The following is a 20,661-nucleotide window of genomic DNA, read 5'->3' as shown; positions in this document are numbered from 1 at the left end:
GCACATTAACTGGACTTATACATGACAACATGGATGTTTTCATAACCCAGTGTAACCGTGTACTGACTTGCCTCCTTTGTTAAACTCAAGCAAGGCTCAGCTTGAGTTTAACATCTTGAATGTCATAATCAAGGCTTTTATTTTGTTCCAAAAGTTCCCAAATGATCACAAGTTTTCAAACTCTTGATTTATGGGGTTGCTAATGCCTTAGAAACCTCTCTAAAAAAGCTGTCTTATGTAGCAGACAGGTAGTTAATAGTGATGTTTCAGGTGGCGTTAGCTTTAGGAGCCAGTAGAGGCACTCCAATCCCTCCGACCTGTCACTGATTAGTCTGTGGAATAAACAAAGCCCTAAATAATAGGATGAGAGCTGCCCTGGGGAGAGGCTGGGGAGTTGTCTAGTCATGTGGCTTACAATTTAGGAGTCTTTTAGAACACTCCCTTTCCCCATAAATCCTCCTCAAGAGATTATCTGATGTGAAGCCGGGGATGCTCTGCAAATCCAAATATTTTCCTGAGCAGGTTGTGGATCATTCTGTAAATGTAGTAATTCATTTCCCACACAGCTTGAAATAGTGGATCAGAAAGACATCAATGACAGCACAAGTCTCCACAAGCTACAAAGTTTGACTGTGGCATGAGCCTTAGCCATTGTTGGTTTATTATTCTTCCAAACCACATAGAATTTGAAGAATTTGATTGTTTTCTTGTGCCGAGCGCTACATTCAGTGCCCCTTCTGCCTCATTCAAATAGTGTTTGTGCAACAGCATCGCGCTGCCCTGATTTGTTCTAAGGTGGTTAGCTTTAAGCAAGCAGAACCTAAAAGGTCAGAGGCTGTGCATGTTTTCTTTTCCAATTATTTTTTGTTTTGTTTTTGGTGGGTAAGTATGTTTGTTCACTTCTTCAGAGCGGCGAGGCTTGAACGGTCTGAAGTTGTTCGCTGTGTAAAGTCCTGTCAGCCCAATAACATCGCCTGCGTTCTGGACCCCACGCACTCAGTGTCACACACCTTCATTTCCCTGCCTACTTTCAGAGAACTACCAAGGCCTGAGGGTAGGTACACGACTATTCTTTGAATAGTCACACAAAAGGTACATAATCCAGTAAATAAAGCACTAAACACAAGAGGGTTTTTTTCTATTTAAAGAAAAAGGTTTTCAATGTGCCGATATCTTGTGGTCTCTGAAGCTAAGCGGTTGGCTGCTGTTTTATATACATATCTTCTTATTATTTTCATTCAGCGTGTGTCCAAACCTCTTAACTGTCTCCAAACTGCTCAACCCGAGCTGTCTCTCTAATGTACTCATTTCTAATTCTGTCCTCCCTGCTCACTACCAATGCATTAGCATTTACAGCCCTGCCACATCCAGTTTGGCCTCCTGTCTTTTTGTTAAAGTCGCCATCACCAAAATATACATCATTTGGTAAATCATTCTTTTCATCTTTGCTGCTATTCTTCTGTCACAAAATTACCCCTGACACTTGTCTCCACCATGCCTCCCCTCTTCTCTTCATCTCTCATCTGCACTGTGCATTGGGTTGGACTGTGCATTGGCATTTAAACTCCACCTAAAATCTACCTTCACAATCTCCACTCCTTGCCTGTTCCCTTTTACACCTGTCTCCCTCTCATTCACACACATGTACTCTACTTCTACTGACTTTCATTTCCTCCTCCTCTCCTGTTTCATATATGTCACACAGATAGACAGTTGCCTCGGTCATAATAATAATAAAAAAAGACCTTAGCAGGTCTTTCAATCCAACCTCAGATGAACAACAACACATGCAGTACATTTGATTTAACAGCATGTGGCTGCTACTTACATGTATACCCTCTTAATTCCTTAGTTATTCACTGCTTCTGCATTTTGGATTAATTTTTATGGAATATAATGATTAATATGTCAAGTGTTTTTGTTCATATCATGTTGTTCTTGAATAATTTTAACACCTATTCTAAACCAGATGATTTAAAAAAAATTTAATATTATGTCTTGATACACTAAACTGTCAGAGGTGCTTTTTCTTTTTTACCATGACTATAAATTTTTTTCTGGACTGGAAGAATTCCTTTAGCATCACCAAGTTTAAAAAAATGTTTATCTTTCTTTCCAAATCTCATCTTTTTTTCAGTGTCATTCTTCTTCTTCTTCTTCTTCTTCTTCTTCTTCTTCTTCTTCTTCTTCTTATTATTATTATTATTATTATTATTATCTTAATTTTATCTGCTTTAATCTCTGAGCTCCCATCAACTGCTTTCTGTACAGTTGCCAGAATCCGTACGGTTGCCTCTGACACCCAAATGAGCTTTTCCATGAAGTCCTCAGTGGAAGACAGTTTTAGCTGGCTTTCCCCAGAGAACTGCTGCCACATATGTAACAATTGTAATCATTTGCAGGTTGCGACAGCTGATAAGCATCTTTTGGCTGTCATGCAGTGTGTGTTTCAGACACAACCGTTCTCAGTGTCACTTCTTGTCATTCCTCATATGTCCTGAATTGGAGTGTAAAGAACTAGTGCTAAAAATCCTTAAGGTTTCTCTGACTATCACGAACACAAGCACTGTCATCACACACTTTATTGTATTTCTTTAAAAAAAAATTAAATTCAGAAAAAACAATAGTTGGGACCGGCTTTGCACAGCAATCCCACTGTCTTAACTTCTTCTCCCTGAATAATTCATCAGAGATCGTCTTCCTGAGAACAACAGTGCCAGCCTACGGGTCCTATAACTTCGGGAGTTACGATGTCAAGTTTGACATCCTGGAGGGCAACGTGGACAACGCCTTCGACATCATCAAGCGAGTGGAGAATGGGCTGTATGTGGGTGAGTACAGGGCATTTTTTGCTTGTCTGGGTGAACCAATAGCACATTCAGACAAGAGTGACTTTAACGTGTAACACATACCACCCGATGGTCTCTGTGACTGGAAATTGCATTTTCTTTTTGACAAAGGAGGTGGTTTTTCTGACCTCATCTCATTTTGAAATATATATATCTATTTTACAACAAATCAAACGCACATGTGTGCATTTAAAAAGTGCAAGAACAAAACAGCACAAAAATATATTCACGATGAATGTATTGACATAAGTACATCTGACGCAGCTTGTTATGGTCGTTGCAGCGTGGTGGCATCATGTAGCTGTCATCGTCTTCACGGGGGCTCTTCGTGTCTCTGTGCTCGGCGAGCTGTCCTCTGAGTGGCTCTCTGAGACAGACAAAGGCCTGTTTCTGCCTGACCAAATATTTGGCATCGGTTTTCACAGTCTTGTGGTTAAGCAAAGTACCATTTAATTCACTTATCCATGGCTATGCTTATCCCAAAGATCATTATTTTCCACAATAAGTTATGGTGGCCTGAACGTGCAAGAATAGAGGGCATAAATCTACATTTGTGTGTTCGTATGCATGTGTGCATGATTAATTGCTGTTGACAGGCAATTCATCATAACTACCTGGTCAGTAGCTGCCACTATGCACAAAAAAAAAAAAGGATTTGCACAGTTTCAAGTAGGAGCAGCAGATACCATCTCCAGCGGTGTGTAACAACAACAGATGTTTGGGTAGAAGCCATTGGTATACTTTAGTGTGGTGGTGACCCAAGGCTACTGGTGGTGTCTGTAGAGGAGCAGAACTGAGCCTTGGCTGAGGGAGGATGAGGGCGTTCTCAGCCCTGAGATGACACATTGTTGGACCTGCTTAGGTGTTTTTGTTTAGTTGGTGTGTTGAGATGCAGGCAGGGTTGGTAGATGAAGTATAGTTTCTTCCTTTTCTCCTTGTTCTTCTTCTCCAAGTGATGGATGAAGGGATGGCTTGTCAGTATGCACATCTGTCTTTAAAGAATTAAAGGGAGGGAAGGAGGAGGAGAGAGTGTGTGGCTGTCACTGGTTAAGGCCAGACTGGTGCGAGCACGCAAGTGTTCCTCTTTCATGCACTTGCAGAAACAGATGTGTACTTATCAAATACACCCAAAGACATGGGAGAGAAAAAAAAAACAGTTTATCACCAGCAATAACTCACATAAATTCCTGTAAAACCAATTATAATTATATTGCACTGTCTTGCGAGTGGTGTATTTTTCTTGGAATGCACAACGGTGTAATTCTACATGAACGATAAGCTCTGTTTTGTAATGTGTCATCCACTGTGCACGTCTGTGTGCATGTGTATAAAGAGGGTTTAGGAGAAATTCCCTGTTTATAGCGGTGCTCATTTGCAGGGGCAGCGTGTGTTTGCGCGAGGGAGAGCAAAGAGAGCAAAAGCGTATGGAGAGAAAGACAAAGCGAGAGACTGCAGTTCAGTCAAAGAGGCCGGGAGAGAGAAAATATGTGCAGAAGTAATCCTGGGCGCTGTGCTTCATGTGGTTAAATGTATTGTTCCATTTCCCTGCACTAGGCCTCAGTGTCTCGCCGAGCATTAGAGCACTTAAACTGACGACCACATGAAAGGCCTGTTTGTGAGGAGCCACTTCTCTCCCAAACCCATTGGATGCTTATTGGATGCAGCTCTTGCATGTTAGCACCAGTTGCCCATCACGTATCCAAATTGAGGCCCTGCGCACTGGAGCCTTTGGTCACTGACTACTTGCTGTGAAGTGTGGCGTCCATGGTGTGATGAAGGCCCTCTTGGTTTTATTTAGTGGGTTGTGCTGCTGGTGCTTTGGCTCGCAGATGCAGCTGTTGCATAACCATTGTGAGGCTAGCTGACGTGTCACTTAAGGAAGCTTAGTTTCCAGTATCTCCAGTGTGTCTCCAACAGTGGTATTACAGCTTGGTGGGATGTGAAGAGTAGCAGACATTGAGGCTCCACTAATGAACAAGTGTGTGAACTCAAACTGACTTCGGTCATTATTTTTGGCCACTTTTTGTGTTATTGAGCGGGACAAAAGAGGCAATTAGCAGTCCACAGAATCTGTTGCTAACTCGAAAAAAAGTGATTCTTCAAAAAGGTCTGATTGGCTGCTGCTCTTTTCCCTTTCACTCCCTATTTTAAAACCCATCAACTTTAAAAGCGCGCACATGCATGCGGTGTAGCCGTAGACATATGCACGGACGCATACACGCGCAAGCACACACACGCACATGTACAGCACTGGCTGAGAACACACCACAATGTAAGAACCACACTGCTCTTTCATAGTTCCCGGTCATCCATCACTGGCTTCAACAGCTCTGTCACATCTGGATAACAACCCTGATGCATCTGTGCAAACAAAGACATCCCTCAGCACTTGGAAAACATAATCACAACCAATCAGACGTGGACAAATTCCCAGGATGACCACAGCAGTAGCGCGACAGCGACCACACAAAAAAACATCTCTTCAGGTAGACAAACACCAGATTCTCCAAAGTGTTTTATTTGTCACCCGTCAAGAAGTGTTGGAAGCAGTCATTGATTTTGATTAGGGGCAGGTTGTTTGAGTCGGGTTGATGACGGGGTGATTGACTCTGGCAGTCAGCGGGAGGGTAGATGAATCCTGCTTTTAAAAACACTGGCTCGGTGGCTTCAGCTGGAAGCACGAGCGTGGTTTGAGGTGTTAATAAAATGCTGGTAGTTCCCTTGTTTGATTGTCTACCAGCGAACTATCATCCAAGAATGGTCATGCTTTTTCTATCACCACGTATCAAGGCCAGCTCAGAGAGCATGGAAGCGTTCTTTTGACTTTCACTGTTACTGAGAAGGCTTTTCTTCATGTGACCGCTTTAACTATAAGTAACTATACATTCAGCCACAGCTCTTATGCTATGCAATCTCCACTTTCAGTTGACACAGCCAAACCCCTGACCAGGATCCTTGTGTGTGAATCCAATGTTCAACACAATCAGTAGCCAACCATTGAATGAACCAGTCACCACACATTTAGTCATGCCTTGGATTTGTTCAAATGACTCCTCTTCATGAGTAATTATTTGTCATGGAAGGATTTTAATGTGCCATTAATCATTGCTGTCTGCATTTCTTCTTCTTTTAAGTTGGAAAAACAGATTTTATTGTGTAGTATTGATATTTATCTTGCTGGATGGCAACAGATTACGTAATGACTTTGTTTATGAATCACAGCCATGATGTAGAGAATCTGTGAGTTTGAGACGCTGGGGCTAAATTCCATTCCAGTTTGAAAGGCAGGTGGAAATATGCCTTAGTGGTTTATACGATGTCCAGAGATAAATATCTTTCGCATTCCCATTGGCACGATGTTGGCAGCAAGCGAGGTAGCCATGGACAAAGCGCCTCTGTGCAGGTAGTCGTGGTCTTCGATGCTGCCGTCCACAGCGACTGGTGGAATGTGAACCTTCTGTGTGAGACATGACCGCCTCTGAGCCAGTGAAGCCTGCAGCTCTAGCTTGTGGCTGTTGCTGGTGAGAAGCTGAGGACAGCTGTGGAGATAAGCAGACAACACGCCGCTCTGCTTCGAGCGAGGCTGTTATTTGGCTGGATCTTTACACGGCCCACCAGAGTGCGCCAAGCCCACGAAGAATCCCTGTCGGGAGATTACAGTATGGCTAATCAAAACACGTTCTCCTCCACACAGTAATCCCACAATCAAACACACAGCGCTCCGCTCGGGTGGTCCACCGCATTCAAATGTACTGATGAAGAGATAGCGATGCAGCAATGTCAAGCTCGCACAGACATTCTGCGTACCCAGTCAGTAAGTCAAGTTACCAAGACACTGGTGTGAACACATATAGTACACATTGCTCGCAATAAAACTGTCGCAATAATTCATCATGATACACTTATCTCCCCTGCTTTGGTGATCCATTTAATTTACACTCATCATTACTCTTTGCTTTCAAGCACTGTGTTTTTAAGAAAAACCAACTGTGTTTAGTTAACCACTCAATTCCCAAAATTAATGCCTGTTTTTAATCCACGCTCATGATGTGACTTGCCCAGATAGATAGCAAAGTGCGCTAAAAGCTCACGAACACGCTGTATACTTCAGTTCTAATGCATAATAAAGTGCAATGATTTAAAATGCAAACAGGGCAGTTTTTCCTCACATACGCTTTTATCCATTTAGTCTACATTCAAGTCTATTTTATGCCCCTGAGCTATGGTTTTTCGCTTTGAAAGGTCAGTTGTAATGTAGTGCAAAGGTTGTGGTAAAGATAATGGTGCATGTTATGTCATCTCAGCTGCTCTGGCCCACAACTGCTAAAACAGAAAGTCCAAGAAAAGAACCAACCAGTTCCCTAAGGCCACTTCAGTGATGTCACAGCCCATGCGTGCCACTGTCCAACAGTGAATCACTGTTAATTGGCCTTAAAATACCAAGCCACACAGACATGGATGGGGTATACATGGGTCCCACTCCCTCTTTGGAGTGGTCAGAGTTGTGTTTGGACAGCCTGACCTGAGTGGCCATCAGTGCACAATTCAGAAGATAAATACAAAGTCAGACCCTGAGGGGTCTGTACGCTGTCTTCGTACAGTTGATTATCCTGCCGCGCCGGGACATTTGAATGTATTATATTTCAGCCAAACTGAAGGGTTATCAAAACTGAAATTGCTTGTTTTACTAATGGGGTAACAAGGGAGCTAGTTAGCAATTTCTTTGGCTTGCCTTCGAGTTTTTATGGAGAAAACCTTTCAGGCAGTAAAAAAGAGTTATTGAAAAAGAAACCACTCTTTGCTCTGTTTATACAAATGCCAGCAGCTGTGAATCAGTAAGAGATGCACTTGGTACATCAGTGAGAGATCCGGATGATCTCACAGTTACTACAGTGAGGGTGCTCAAGAATGTCCTCCAGTACCCTCTTTGTATACTGGAACTTTGTACAGCACCTGGATGCTCTCCAGGGGTTTCACTGCAGTGAGCATGCATAGCGCCACAACCAGCATGTCATTATACAATACTGCGGTGAAGCCAATGCATACTTTTCATTTGTCTCTGGTGTTAAACCCGTTCATTTTGGATTTTGTCATACACTTCCTTGCTGAGTTGTAGAAACCAGAAAACCCCGAAATTGTACTGTTTACATGTAACCCTTCAATATTGCAGACCTCGTGGCCATGAAGGATGACAAATGCCTCCTGGCATTTGCTTCACTTTGTTTTGGGGGCAGCGTCTCTGCTACTACTATGTGTTTATTTAGGACTGTTTTCTTCATGGGAGGCTACTTTATTGTGTGGTGGGATGCTTCTGGGGAGTGGACAAACTGTACAGCTGTTAGGGTTTAGTGTGATGGTGGCTGTTAAAAACCAGTGGGGTCACCTTTGCACCCTGCGGCAGATACTTCAGTGAATTGGAAAGACACCACAAACTTTTCCGGCATTACTTTGCAACTTTGCAACCCAGTCACAGGGCATGCTGTCAGCTGTAGAGGTTTGAAAACCTTCCCGTCTTTATTTATATGAATCTCAGGTGGCATTGCAGCAAATCAAAGTCAACCTGTTATGTGGATGTTGGCCTTTTGCCTTATAGCTTGGAAGAAATGTTAAAGATGCGTATGTGGTTGTGGTTTCACCTCAGGTTCGCTGTGAGTGCGTTGAGGCCCAGCTGTTAGCTGATGCTTTGCCTTCACTGAGGATACCACTGTGCTTTTGATGGGAAGCTCACGGAAACACAAAGTCATCATGTTGGGATTTCGCTGAGGCTTCCGAGAGGTCATGTAAAACGACTATGGTATCACGCTACTTCGTGCAGAGTTGGGCGCTTAAGCCCACAGTATAATGACATAATGACCCTTTCTTGTCCTCAAGGTTCACAAAAAAGAGTTCACATGAGGTGTGCAAGATAACTGTGGCACATCTTATATAGATGAACATATATAGGATTAAAAGAAATTCCTAAATCTGAAGTGAGGAACCCTGAACCATGGTTCATGTTTCTTTTCAAATGCTCTGAGAAAACTGAAGGATTTGGACGAGCCATTGCAAAAATTCCGGACAGCACACTTTTGCACTCTGCATGTGCTAATTAGACCACAAACAAATTTACAAAACTCTAATGGGGCCGACACACATACCACATAGCCTTGTTTAGATGCCCTAAATAAATTTTAGTTTAGTTTAGTCTCTGTGTTTTTGTTATTTATTTATGTGGTAAGATTTTTTTTGTTTTACTTTTCACGGAAACCATCCTCTGGAGTTTTAATGGAAAACTTAACCTCAGCTGGCCCTGATTATAAGTGTTTAGCCGTAATTAGATATAGGCCACAATTAATGCAATAATAACATTTTTTAAAAATGCCCTTAATGTGGACTTAAACCCATCTGTCCTTGCGGTGGTCCATATTGTGCTCATAACAACTTACTCATCTTCATTGCATGATTGCTCATCCCAGGACGGAAGCTTTTGATCAGATCTCGTTTGATTTAAGCAAATGAGCAAAGAATGAACCTTTGCACTGATTAACTCCACTGGCGTTGCATGCCATCTCAGCTGGCTTATGTCTGAAAATAATTTTCCGACTCAAAATCCAATCTCTTTTTCCATGTCAGTTATTTTCTTAATATTGCAGCTGTTGTTAGGTTTAAGAAAAGGTTAGTTCTCTCTGACAACGCTAATGGTTTGGAAACAATAAAATCTCAGACCCGGGCCCCTTTAGTGTCACTACGCAACAGAATCCCAAAACACCAAAACAAGGGGCAATCCTGGTAGAAGTGGGCCCCATTCCACACTTCTCCAAGTGCTTATCACCAGAATCTGCGGGAATCTGTTGTGTGCCCACATTCCTGGCTCGGAGAAGGACAAGAGAGCAAAATAAAGTGACAGAGAGAAGGAGAGACGCCAGTCTAAGTTCCTATAGCTTGCCCCTCCCAGAGTTAAAGATCGATTCCTGGAGAAATGCCTCCATGGCTGTATCGCGTGACTGCAACTGCTCCCCTCCATCAAACACATGGGACTCATTTAGCCTTGTGGGCCACAGTGATGGTGCCACAAACGCCAGCCCCCCTCAGGAAGGGAAGAGAAGGGAGGGAAAAAAAGGCGAATATGTGAGTGGGGGGCCATCATACAATGCCAGTGTCCCACAGGACCCAGTGCATGGCTCATAATGGATCATCATTTGCCCTGTAGTGAATGACAACCAAATGGATTTTACTGCCTTTTTTTTTTTACAAGTACCACAGGAAAGAGCCTCATAATTCATAGTGATCTAGGCAGTGATCTGTCATTTTGATCCATGCTGAGTTAAACTCTTGAGTCATCCTACTAAAGGCTTTAACATGTTACTGACTCAGATGAGTATGAGAAGCAGAAGTAAATGGGGAAAAAGAAAGAGGGCGGCTGAAGGTGTGATAGGAGGACAGTGTGATGATTGTGCTGCCTGACTACACCAGCGATAGCTGTTCAAACAGGCCAGAGCTGAAATGTCCCCAGCCCTCTGCAGAGAAAAGTCTGTTGACAGCTTGTGTAAACACTGGCATTTTTCCCCCCTCTAATCGCATGTTCACTTAAAAAGAGCACCCAATGAATTCCATGGGGATTCAGTAATGCTCTGTTGCAGTATGTTTATTCTTCCATCTGTTTTACCATGATATCACTGTGTCTTCTGTTTATGGGGTTGTTCATTGGCAGACCTTTGGCTCATTAACAGCAAAGGTTATTTGAAACTCATCTAAATTGATCAGCTGATGCCAAAAAAGTAGGGAAACGCATTTTAAGCAATAAATACTATTCAATATTCATTGATGATTACTTCACTGTTCTTTAAAGATCGACCCAACTTCCAGCCTCCACTCTATTCTCAATGACATAGTTTTGATAGAGTTGTGATATGTTAGCTTTGCGTGCGGTGGTTTGAACTGTGCCTCATTTTACTTTGTTATTCAGAACTTTTCATTTGCTATAGTGATCTTTAACTATACATATTTGTTTCTACAGTAGCATCTATTACCATCACGGTGTCTGGTAGTTAACATGCTCTGTTTTTAATAGGTTTGCTGGTCAATATCTAGGCCAAAATCTCAAGACAGAAAACAAGTCACATATACACTTTATAATTTATTAATCGTTGCATTGTGAGAGAAAAGGAGGGAGAGAACATAGAATCTCTGCATATTCAGTTTGACTTTTTGTTTTGAGTTGACAGGCCTGATTGCACAGACAGTGAAGAATAGGAGCTAAAAAACTCCCAAATCTGTTGCTCAAAAGCCTGATTAATGAACAGTTAAATATTTCCTACTGAAGAAACATCTATTGATTCATCCCTTTTTTGTGGATGGATCAATAGATCTCAGTCAGTGGATGGTAAAACATAAGGTATACCCTAGACGTGGAAGTTAACAATCTAGCACACTGGACTGTGGGCAGGAACTTTTTACTACATTTTACTACAGGGAATAGTGTACACCATTAGTAGAAAATGCACTGGCTGGTTTGAAATATATTTATCCGATAGATTCCCATTTTTTTGTATAAAAAAGTCTTCTTCACAAATGAAATCTAGTTATGGAGTTCCACAAGGTTTTGTGCTGGGTCCAATAGTTTTCATTTAATACATAAAACCTTTAGCAGATATAAAAAAAATACTACAAAGTTTGTGTCGTTCAAATGATAGTCATCTTTGTTAATGAAGCCAAACGGCACAAATCAATTATTTAAACTGCAGACATGTCTTAATCACACAGGAAGTGATTTGCAGTAATGGGGTGAGCCCCAGATAGTAGATACTTAATGATATTCTCTGACTGCGAGTCCCAACAAAAAATTAACCACTGGCAATGCAAACTGAGTGAGTCCTGAATTAAAACTTTCTCAATTTGAAGGGAAGGAGTTGAACCCACTACCTGTGAGAGCAAATAATATCATTGATTAACACATGACAGTTGATTGACCTATACATTAGAGGGTTATATAACCAGGGAACCACAGAATTGCTTCCTGTGTACATGTCCCTTTAAAAAACATAAAAACCTGTGTTGTTTTAAAGTTATAAATCCAGACAAATTAACAAAGTTTTATACTACTGTGAGGAATCTTGGAGTCATTTTTGTATAGGATATGACACATTAATCAAATATCTAGGTCTGCCTTCTTTCGTCTACACAGTTTTGCTAAAATTTGGAAAATCCTGCTGTAATACTACTCTTTCTAGGCAGGACTATTGTAATTCCTTATCATCAGGATATTTTAAAGATCCAAAGTACCCCAGTGAGAGCACTACTAGAAGGAAAGATTATACATCTCACATACTGTATTAGCTTCTCTTCACTGACTTACTGTTAAATCCTTTTTGTTACATATAAAGTCCTGAATGATCCTACCTTAAAGACCTCATAGTATTATACTATCCCAATAGACCACTTCAGTTTCAGGCTGCTGGCTTGCTAATGTTTCCTAGACTTTCCAAGAGTAGAATGGGAGGCAGTTTTCAACTGTTCGCCCTGTGTCCCATGGAACCAGCTTCCAGTTTGCATTTGGGAAAGACACAAGTCAAGTCAAGTGGCTTTATTGTCATTCCAACCACGTGCAGTGGTACAGTACACAGTGAAATGAGATAACGTTCTTCCAAACCATGGTGCCACATATGACATATAACAGACAATAAGCACCGGAGTACTTAAGGTGCAATGTGCAAAAATTGCAAACAAAACAAAACAAAGGCAGTGCAACACCATACAGAACAGAATGATACAGACACAAGACAGTGCAGACACAACAGTGCAATAGAAATGTGCAAAAGTCTGAGAAGTATGCAAAAAGCAACTTGATGTATGAAGGTGTGCGTGCTCAGGATGCTTTCTATAGTCCCTCTGTAGAAGGTGGTGAGAATGGATGGTGGGAGATGGGCTTTTCTCAGCTTCTGCGGGAAATAGAGATGCTGTTGGGCCTTCTTAGTTATGGAGCTGGTATTGAGGGGCCAGGGGAGGTTCTCCCCCAGGTGGACACCAAGGAATTTGGTGCTCTTGACAACTCTTCAACCAGTCCATTAGCTGTTGCACCTCCTCTCTGTATTCTGACTTGTTCTTGCTGATGAGACCCACCACAGTCGTGTCATTGGCGAACTTGATGATGTGGTTCGAATTGTGCGTTGCTGCACAGTTGTGAGCAGAGTTAACTGTACTTTTAAATTAGGTTTAAGACTTTGATTTTTGATAAAAACCTATGGGTTAGAAACTTAAAGGTTTAGTCTGCTAAGGGACTTCCCTCAGCTTTCAGGTTCTACCCTCACCCCTGAACAAGTCATGACAGATGGCTGGCCCTCCTTGATCATGGTTCCACCACATGTCTCTTCCTGTTAAAAGGGAGTTCCTCCTTCCTACACTTGCCAAGTATTTGCTCATAGGGGATTGTCTGATTGTTGGGTTTTCTCTATAATAATATTATAGGGTCTTTATCTTACAATATAAAGCATCCTTGAGACAACTGTTTTTGTAAATTAGTAGTTTATAAATTCAATTTTGATTAAACTTCATGTCCTAAGACTCTAGATGTGTATAACCATAGTATGCTGCAAATTCAGTTATTGAAGTTGGAAGAAAATAAGCTTGAAACTCAAAAATATGTTCTAAGCTATTATGCAACCTGTCTAGACAGATAATTTAAGGATATGCAAGACTGACAGAGCTATCAGACATGTGAAATTAACGACTGAAGAATGGCTAGTTAAAGCAAGCTGTGACTAGCTTGTGACTACATGTTACTGTCTTTTCACTTTTGCTGGTAAATTACAAATACAATCACAAACTGTCCTTAATTGTAGTGAGGTAAGAGCAAACACTTTGATCCTCAACACTATAAACCCAAACTATCCAGAGCTAGATATCACTAGGGTGAACAAAGAAACCATATTTAAAACACACAGAACTACATTAATAATGACAAAAAGACTCCACAATGACAACAGTTTCTTTGAGGAAAATTATTCTGACTGATTGTAGTTCCTTAAGCTAACCAACTCTCAAGCTTCTGAACAAAATAATTCTTTTTTTGTTTATTACTACTTGTTGTATCATGACATGTCTCAATAATCTCATATTGAGACATGTCATGATACAACAAGTAGTCTTGCTTAGCACGGATCTACACATTTAGCCATACTACTTTTTCTCATTCATCTTTGTCTTTTCCAGGTATTGTTCGCCAGGTGAAGCCTCTGATTGGTCCAGCGATGACAGTACTCAAGCTATCTATGCGCAACCTGACAATTCAGGGCGACTCTGGCCATAACATCGTCAACGTCCATGTGTTTGTCTCAGAGTTTTGGTTCTGAAAATGTCAAGATTTTACCAACAATCACAATATAAGACATCCATTGTCAACACTGTACACATTGGTTTTGTTATATCAATGGACATATCAGTGTTGAGGTTTTAATGTTATGTGTTGACTATGGAATTGCTTTTGACTGTTGCTGAGATGAAATGCTCCTAGCTGCTTCTGAAAAGAGCAATACACTTTGTTCTGATGACAAGCTCAGCATTATGTGCACAAATATGAAGAAACTTTATATTTTAAAAAGACTTTTTTAATTGAAAGTGCATGCATTTGGAGAGGCCCTTAAAGGATATGGGGATTACATTCAGCCATACTCTTTTCATGATGTTTAAGCCTCTGTTTTTAAAACACCTACCTTTCCTTTCCTACTGTGCACAAACTTTTTTAAAGGAATAAACATTATTTTTTTTGTTACAGTATTTGTTATATCTGTTGTTGTTTTTTTCCGGTTTGTTATTTTAACAGCTTTGGTTCAGTCCTTTTTCCTATCCTTCATCATGTTTGGCATTGACATACCCAACACAGTTTTAATGTAAAACAAGGTATGCAATGCAAAGTAATTTCAAATTGCTTTACTACCTTGACATAGTATACCAACTGTAGTATAAATATTATTTGGGCTCATGTCATTCAAAGGCTCACTACTGGCTGTTTTAATACAAGTAATCCATAAATGTTAAGATCTCAGAAACAGATGTAAAGACTGACATAAAATATATTATAAGGCAGAATTCACACATGGAGATGGAATTGACAACAGTATAAAGATGTCAGGATTTACAAGCTAAAACTGGAATTAAACAAAACCAAAAATTTAAACCTTGTATCCTGATGGCTCAGAATAGTGAAGAAATATTTTAAATGTAAGCATATGTGAAATGTATTTTTATCACATTAGTGATCCTTTATAATTTTGCCTAGAGTGCCATTGTCATTACAAGTACTAAAGTTGATTTTGAGCATTCAGACACATCAGTACTTGTGATCTTTTTGCAGTTTAGAAGTTGGGAAAAGTAAGATTTTCCTACACGGTAAAGTAACAATAGGAAACAAGGTGATAGCAACACTTAAAGGCCAGAGTCACTTGAACCCATGTAACTGTATTTTTAATTGTGCCTGACAAATTATGCTTAAACCAGATATTCCCTCTTCAGACAATACTAAGGATGTTGGGATGGGTGAGAGGCTCATCTCAGACAGAAAAAAGCTGAATATGTGTAAGCGACAGTCCAGCTATCAGACTGCAATGTGGCCAGGGTCAGTTAAAGACTTCAAAGAAAACAGAGGATGGGGCATATACATCAGGATCTAAAGTCTGTGATAGATTTTAAGGCTCTACTGAAGGGGAGGAGGGGGAATCCTCTTCAGAGGAAATAGAGGGCAGCAGGTTAATCTTGTGGTCAACATGAAAAGAAAGAAGAAATGCAGTGTGCCTGTGGATGTGAGTGCAAGTGCATGTGCACAACGTTAAGCTATACTCTGAGCAAATGGTTAATGCATGCATTGTAACTGTTTTATTTCTGGATGACATATAAGTGAGTAGCCTGACTTTTTTTTGTATGGCCTTATTTGGAGAAGAGGTGGGAATAGCTGGAAGTAAATGATGAAACAATGTGAACTGCTGTGATGACAGATGATAATAGATGTCCACATGTTCGGCTTTTCTATAGTGCATACCAAAATCCACAAAAAACCACACACACACATTGTAAGGATGTAAACAGCTGGAAACGAACAGCAAAAATCTGTATAGTCAGACTGTGTGGGAGGACATTACCCAGAAAAGGCCTGGCTTGCTCTGAAGCTCCACTGTAAGAAAGACTGGGGCAGCAGTCCCTAGCAAAGTTACCAAACCACATACATGTGTGGGGACAAATGAGCAAATATCTTCTGCCAAATTCTCCATCCCAAGCCAAGAAGGAGCTGCTTGCAATGGAGACCTACGGTATGACTAAACCAAGTGGGCTTGAGTAGACGTAATGGCAGGAGAGCAGACCGGTGTGTGTCTGCACTGTTTGTTTGTGTACTCTACTGTGGCACAATGGCGGTCAGAGCTCTCAATACAAGTGGTCATGGTGGTGTCTGGCTCAGAGAAGACAGGGTATGGGGCTGATGGGAGTCTAGCCCAGGGGCTGGTGTGGCAGGCTGATCCCAGACAGAGACCAGAGGACCTCTGCAGGCACGTGCTCAGCCGACTCCTGCACTCACCCACTCCCTCTTTTTCCTGGCGTCCTACAACAGCTCTGACCGCAACACATGTTATAGGATATAAGTGAGCTCTTTTAATACATTTGTGGGTATTTATTTTTTTCCTCTATTTTACAAACCACCGTTCCTCTTTGCCATAAACACAAAAATGTTTCTTTTAGGTGGGCACTACCAACTTGCTATGCTTCCCCCCCGTCCCTCAGATGTTCATCTCTTTAGAACATTTTCTATTCACAGAGATAATGAGTTAATAACAACTGTAATGTAATTGTAAATTAACTGTATTTAATTGATGCATATTTTAATCCAAACTTAGCTCAAGTTTTATCTGTAACAGTTTTAAATATGCAAAAGCCAAAAATGAATTACAGTTATCTACCTCTATTGATAAGAACTTATTTCTAAATATGTCACATGAATTTGCCAAGTGGTGTTTCTTGTGAGTCCAATAGATGGCAGACACATACAACACAACACTGCACAGTCAGGGAATCCTACAAAGATCCTTGAGTAAATGTCACCTTGCATTAAAATGTCAGAAACAACCAACTAACTGCATCTTTTTTCTATCTTTCAGCTAAAAGTCAAACAAAAATAGTGTACTTAAACCTATGTCCATCTTTCCTAAATATATACCACGTGAAATTGATTGTGAGTGTTGCATTATACAAACCCACTGTGGGAGTCTTACATGACTAAAAAACAAACAAAGCTATAGGATCATAAATGACTGGTTCCACAGCAAATTACCTACTTTATACTGTTTTTGTGATATACTTACTTCTCTTTAAATCAGTTCAATCTTTTGAGTTTTAATGTGATAGACATTTGACCAATTATAAATGGGGCCCCACCTTGACCCAAAAGAAAAACACAAAGCACAGATGTGTGCCCTTACATAAATTACAGATTGTAAATGTAACCATTTATAACCGCTACTGAACTCAAACTGTTGCCAGATTATACAGTAGATCAATCACATTTGGGACTATAGACCAAGGCTGTACTCATGAAAATTCAGTGTGCACTCTCTCTGTTGTTACAAGCAGCTCAGAACACACTGTGACGTCCGTAGTGCTTAAGTGGATGCATATCGTAGGGAAAGAGGGAAAATCAATCCAACCGCATACAGTCTTGGTGTGATAGTCTTGACCTTAGACTGTATAGACATGGTTTTGTTTGATGTGGCCTTTATTTGTTACGTATTGAGACAGCTTTTACTACCGGTTGCAAAATTTAACATTTGAATAAAATGCTCTTTATAAGCACAAAAAGTACATTGTTTATTGTGAACAATATGCTTTTTGTGTAATGACACTCTAATTGTAAGGTTTAAATATCCAATGACAACTTAAAGATTACAACCCCAGTTTAAGAGAAGTTGAGAAATGTAAATAAAAACACTGAAAAACATAAAATGTTTAAACTGAGAAACATTTTTGGGGAGAGGAATGTCCCATTTTGTGCCTGATAGAGGATTCTAGCTGCTTAAAATTCCCGGGTCTTCTTTGTTGTATATTTCATGGTATGAGGGACCCATTGTTTTCATCTGGTGAAACCCCATACCACATCAGCGATATAGGCTTTTGAACTGGTCGCAGCAGATGGCCGCCCCTCCCTGAGCCTGCTTCTGCCTCTGCTTCCTGTTAAAAGGGAGTTTTTCCTTCCCACTGTTGCCAAAGTGCTTACTCATAGCGGGTTGTTTGATTGTTGGGGTTTACTCAGTTTTCTTTGTATTATTGTAGGGTATTTGCCTTACAATATACATTTTGCATTTTTGCATATTTGTCATGTTACATGACATGTTACAGACCAAGCATCAAACAAATTTTAATATTAGACAAAAATAACCTGAGTAAATACAAAATGCAGTGATGATTAATCAATGATGATTTCACTGATTAAGGGTGAAAAGTAATTCAAACCTACCTGGACCTGTGTGAAAAAGTAATAGCCCTCTTGTTAGATCATGAATTAACTGGGATTAACCTCATTTTTGGAAAGCTGAGTTCAGTTTCACAAAACACGCTCAGGCCTGATTACCCGCAGACCTGTTGAGTCAAGAAGTTACTTAAATACAACCTGCGGCCAAAGTGAAGCAGGCTAAAGATCTCAAAAACACATCAACACATCATGCCACAATCTAAAGAAAAAACATAGAAACAAAGTCATTGACCTCTATCAGTCTAAGGCTTTGGGACACCATTAATTCATGGTGAGAGCCATTATACACAAATGAAGAAAACTTGGAACAGTGGTGAAGCTTCCCAGGAGTGACCGGCCTACCAAAATTGCTCCAAGAGCACATCGACAACTCATCCAGGAGGTCACAAAAGAACCCAGAACAATATTAAAGAGCCACAGGCTTCACACGTCTCAGTTAAGGTTCTGAGGTTCATGATTCAACAGTAAGAAAGAGACTGGGCAAAATGATATCAATAGGAGTGTTCAAGGAGAACAGTATTCTTCTCGGGTGGCTGTAGCTCAGGTGGCAGAGCAGGTCAACCACTAATCAGAAGGCCGGTGGTTCGATCCCAGGCTGCCTCCTGGCTGCATGCCAAATATCTTGGGCAAGATACTAACCCCATGTTGGCCTACTGGTGGTGGTCAGAGGACCCGGTGGCGCCAGTGTCCGGCAGCCTCGCTTCTGTCAGTGGGCAGCTGTGGCAACTATGTAGCTTGCCATCGCCAGTGTGTGAATGACTGAATGTAGTGTGAAGCACTTTGGGGTCCTTAGGGACTAGAAAAGCACTATACAAATGCAGGCCATTTCTCATATTTGCCAAAGCAACAGCTTGATAATCCCCAAGACATCTAGGAAAATATTATGTGGATTGATGAGACAAAAATAGAACTTTTTTGAAGGTTTAAGTCTCGTTATGTCTGGCATAAAACTAACACAGCATTTCAGAAAATACCAACAGTGGTGGTAGTGTGATGGTCTGTACATCACACTACCACTGCTGTTTTGCTGCTTCAGGACCTGGAAGACTTGCTGTGGTAAATGGAACCATGAATTCTGCTGTCTACCAAAACATCCTGAAGGAGAATTTCCAGCCATCTGTTCATGACCTAAAGCTGCACTTGGCTTCAGCTTTAGGTCAATGATCCAAAACACACGAGCAAGTCCACCTCTGAAAGACTTAAGAAAAACTAAATGAAGACTTTGGAGTGGCCTAGTTAAAGTCCTGACCTGAATCTGATTGAGATACTGTGACATGACCTTAAAAAAAAGATGGGTCATGCTCTGATGTGTTCCCGCCAATGTGGCTAAATTACAACAATTCTGCAAAGAAGAGTGTGACAAAATTCCCCCACAGTGCTGTAAAAGACTCATTGCCAGTGATCACAAATGCTTGATTGCAGTTATTGCTGTTAAGGGTGGCCCAACCAGTTATTAGGTTTAGAAGGCAATCACTCTTTCACACATGGGCATGTAGGTTTTTTCTCCTTAATAATAAACACCTTCATTTAGAAACTGCATTTTGTGTTCACTTGTGTGATTTTTGGCTAATATTTAAATTTGTTTAATGATTTGAAGTATTTAAGTATGTCAAACATACCAAAAAACAGGAAATCAGGAAGGGGACCAATACTTTTTCAGACCACTGTAAAGTGCCTTGAATGTGAAAAGTGTAACTGTTGTTTTGATTCTATACTATAAATTCTATAGCGCTTATTCAAATTGTTTGTTACTTATTTAAACATTGTATACAAATACAATTGAATTGAATTGAAAATGACAGCGGGTGGCTCCTCTTCTCTTTAGTTTTGCGGGTGTGGCGTTCATGTTTTGAAAGAAAATTTCTAATTTCAATTCACCCGACCATAGAAGAAATTTTCATTTTGCCTCAGGCTGCTGTAAATGTGCTTTGGCCCAGGGCAGACAGCTGTGTTTCTGGATTATGTCCACATATTGCTTTTTCTTTATGCGATAAAGCTTTAACCTGCATTTATGGATAACACACTGAACTGTGATAGAGAAGGATTTTTGGAATTGTTCTTGAGCCCATGGAATGATTTTCATGACATAATTCAAAGCTCACGGGCATCTAATATTGAGTTTTGGCCTTGTCTCTGGCACACAGAGATTCCGCCAGAGACTGAATCTTTTGATGATATAATTTCTCATTGATCAGATATCAATCTAAAATTGAGAAACTGTTGTAGACAGTTTTGCAGATTGGTGAACCTCTGCCAACCTTTACGTCTGAGAAACTCTGCCTGTCTAAGATGGTTTTGTAATACCCAATCACTCTAATTAATCTAATG

At 40.6% G+C, this 20,661-nt stretch overlaps 1 protein-coding gene across 2 annotated transcripts in view; it reads left to right on the top strand.

The window, feature by feature from the left end:
* fbln1 (fibulin 1) overlaps positions 1-14,600 on the top strand; it is a 32,014-nt gene extending 17,414 nt beyond the window's left edge. For both annotated transcript variants that reach the window (XM_042223189.1, XM_005927829.3), the window contains 3 exons: positions 909-1,054; positions 2,691-2,831; positions 14,037-14,600. In XM_042223189.1, coding sequence (XP_042079123.1) covers positions 909-1,054; positions 2,691-2,831; positions 14,037-14,176 — 427 coding nt within the window. In that variant the 3' untranslated portion in view covers positions 14,177-14,600. The remainder of the gene's footprint in view (positions 1-908; positions 1,055-2,690; positions 2,832-14,036) is intronic.
* Positions 14,601-20,661: the final 6,061 nt, after the last annotated feature.

This window comes from Haplochromis burtoni, unplaced genomic scaffold, assembly GCF_018398535.1.
Source record: "Haplochromis burtoni strain Fernald_Lab_line unplaced genomic scaffold, NCSU_Asbu1 Contig_104, whole genome shotgun sequence".
NCBI classification, from domain to species: Eukaryota; Metazoa; Chordata; class Actinopteri; order Cichliformes; family Cichlidae; genus Haplochromis; species Haplochromis burtoni.
The sequence above is the reverse complement of the archived record's forward strand: the minus strand, read 5'-3'. Positions and strand labels throughout refer to the sequence as shown.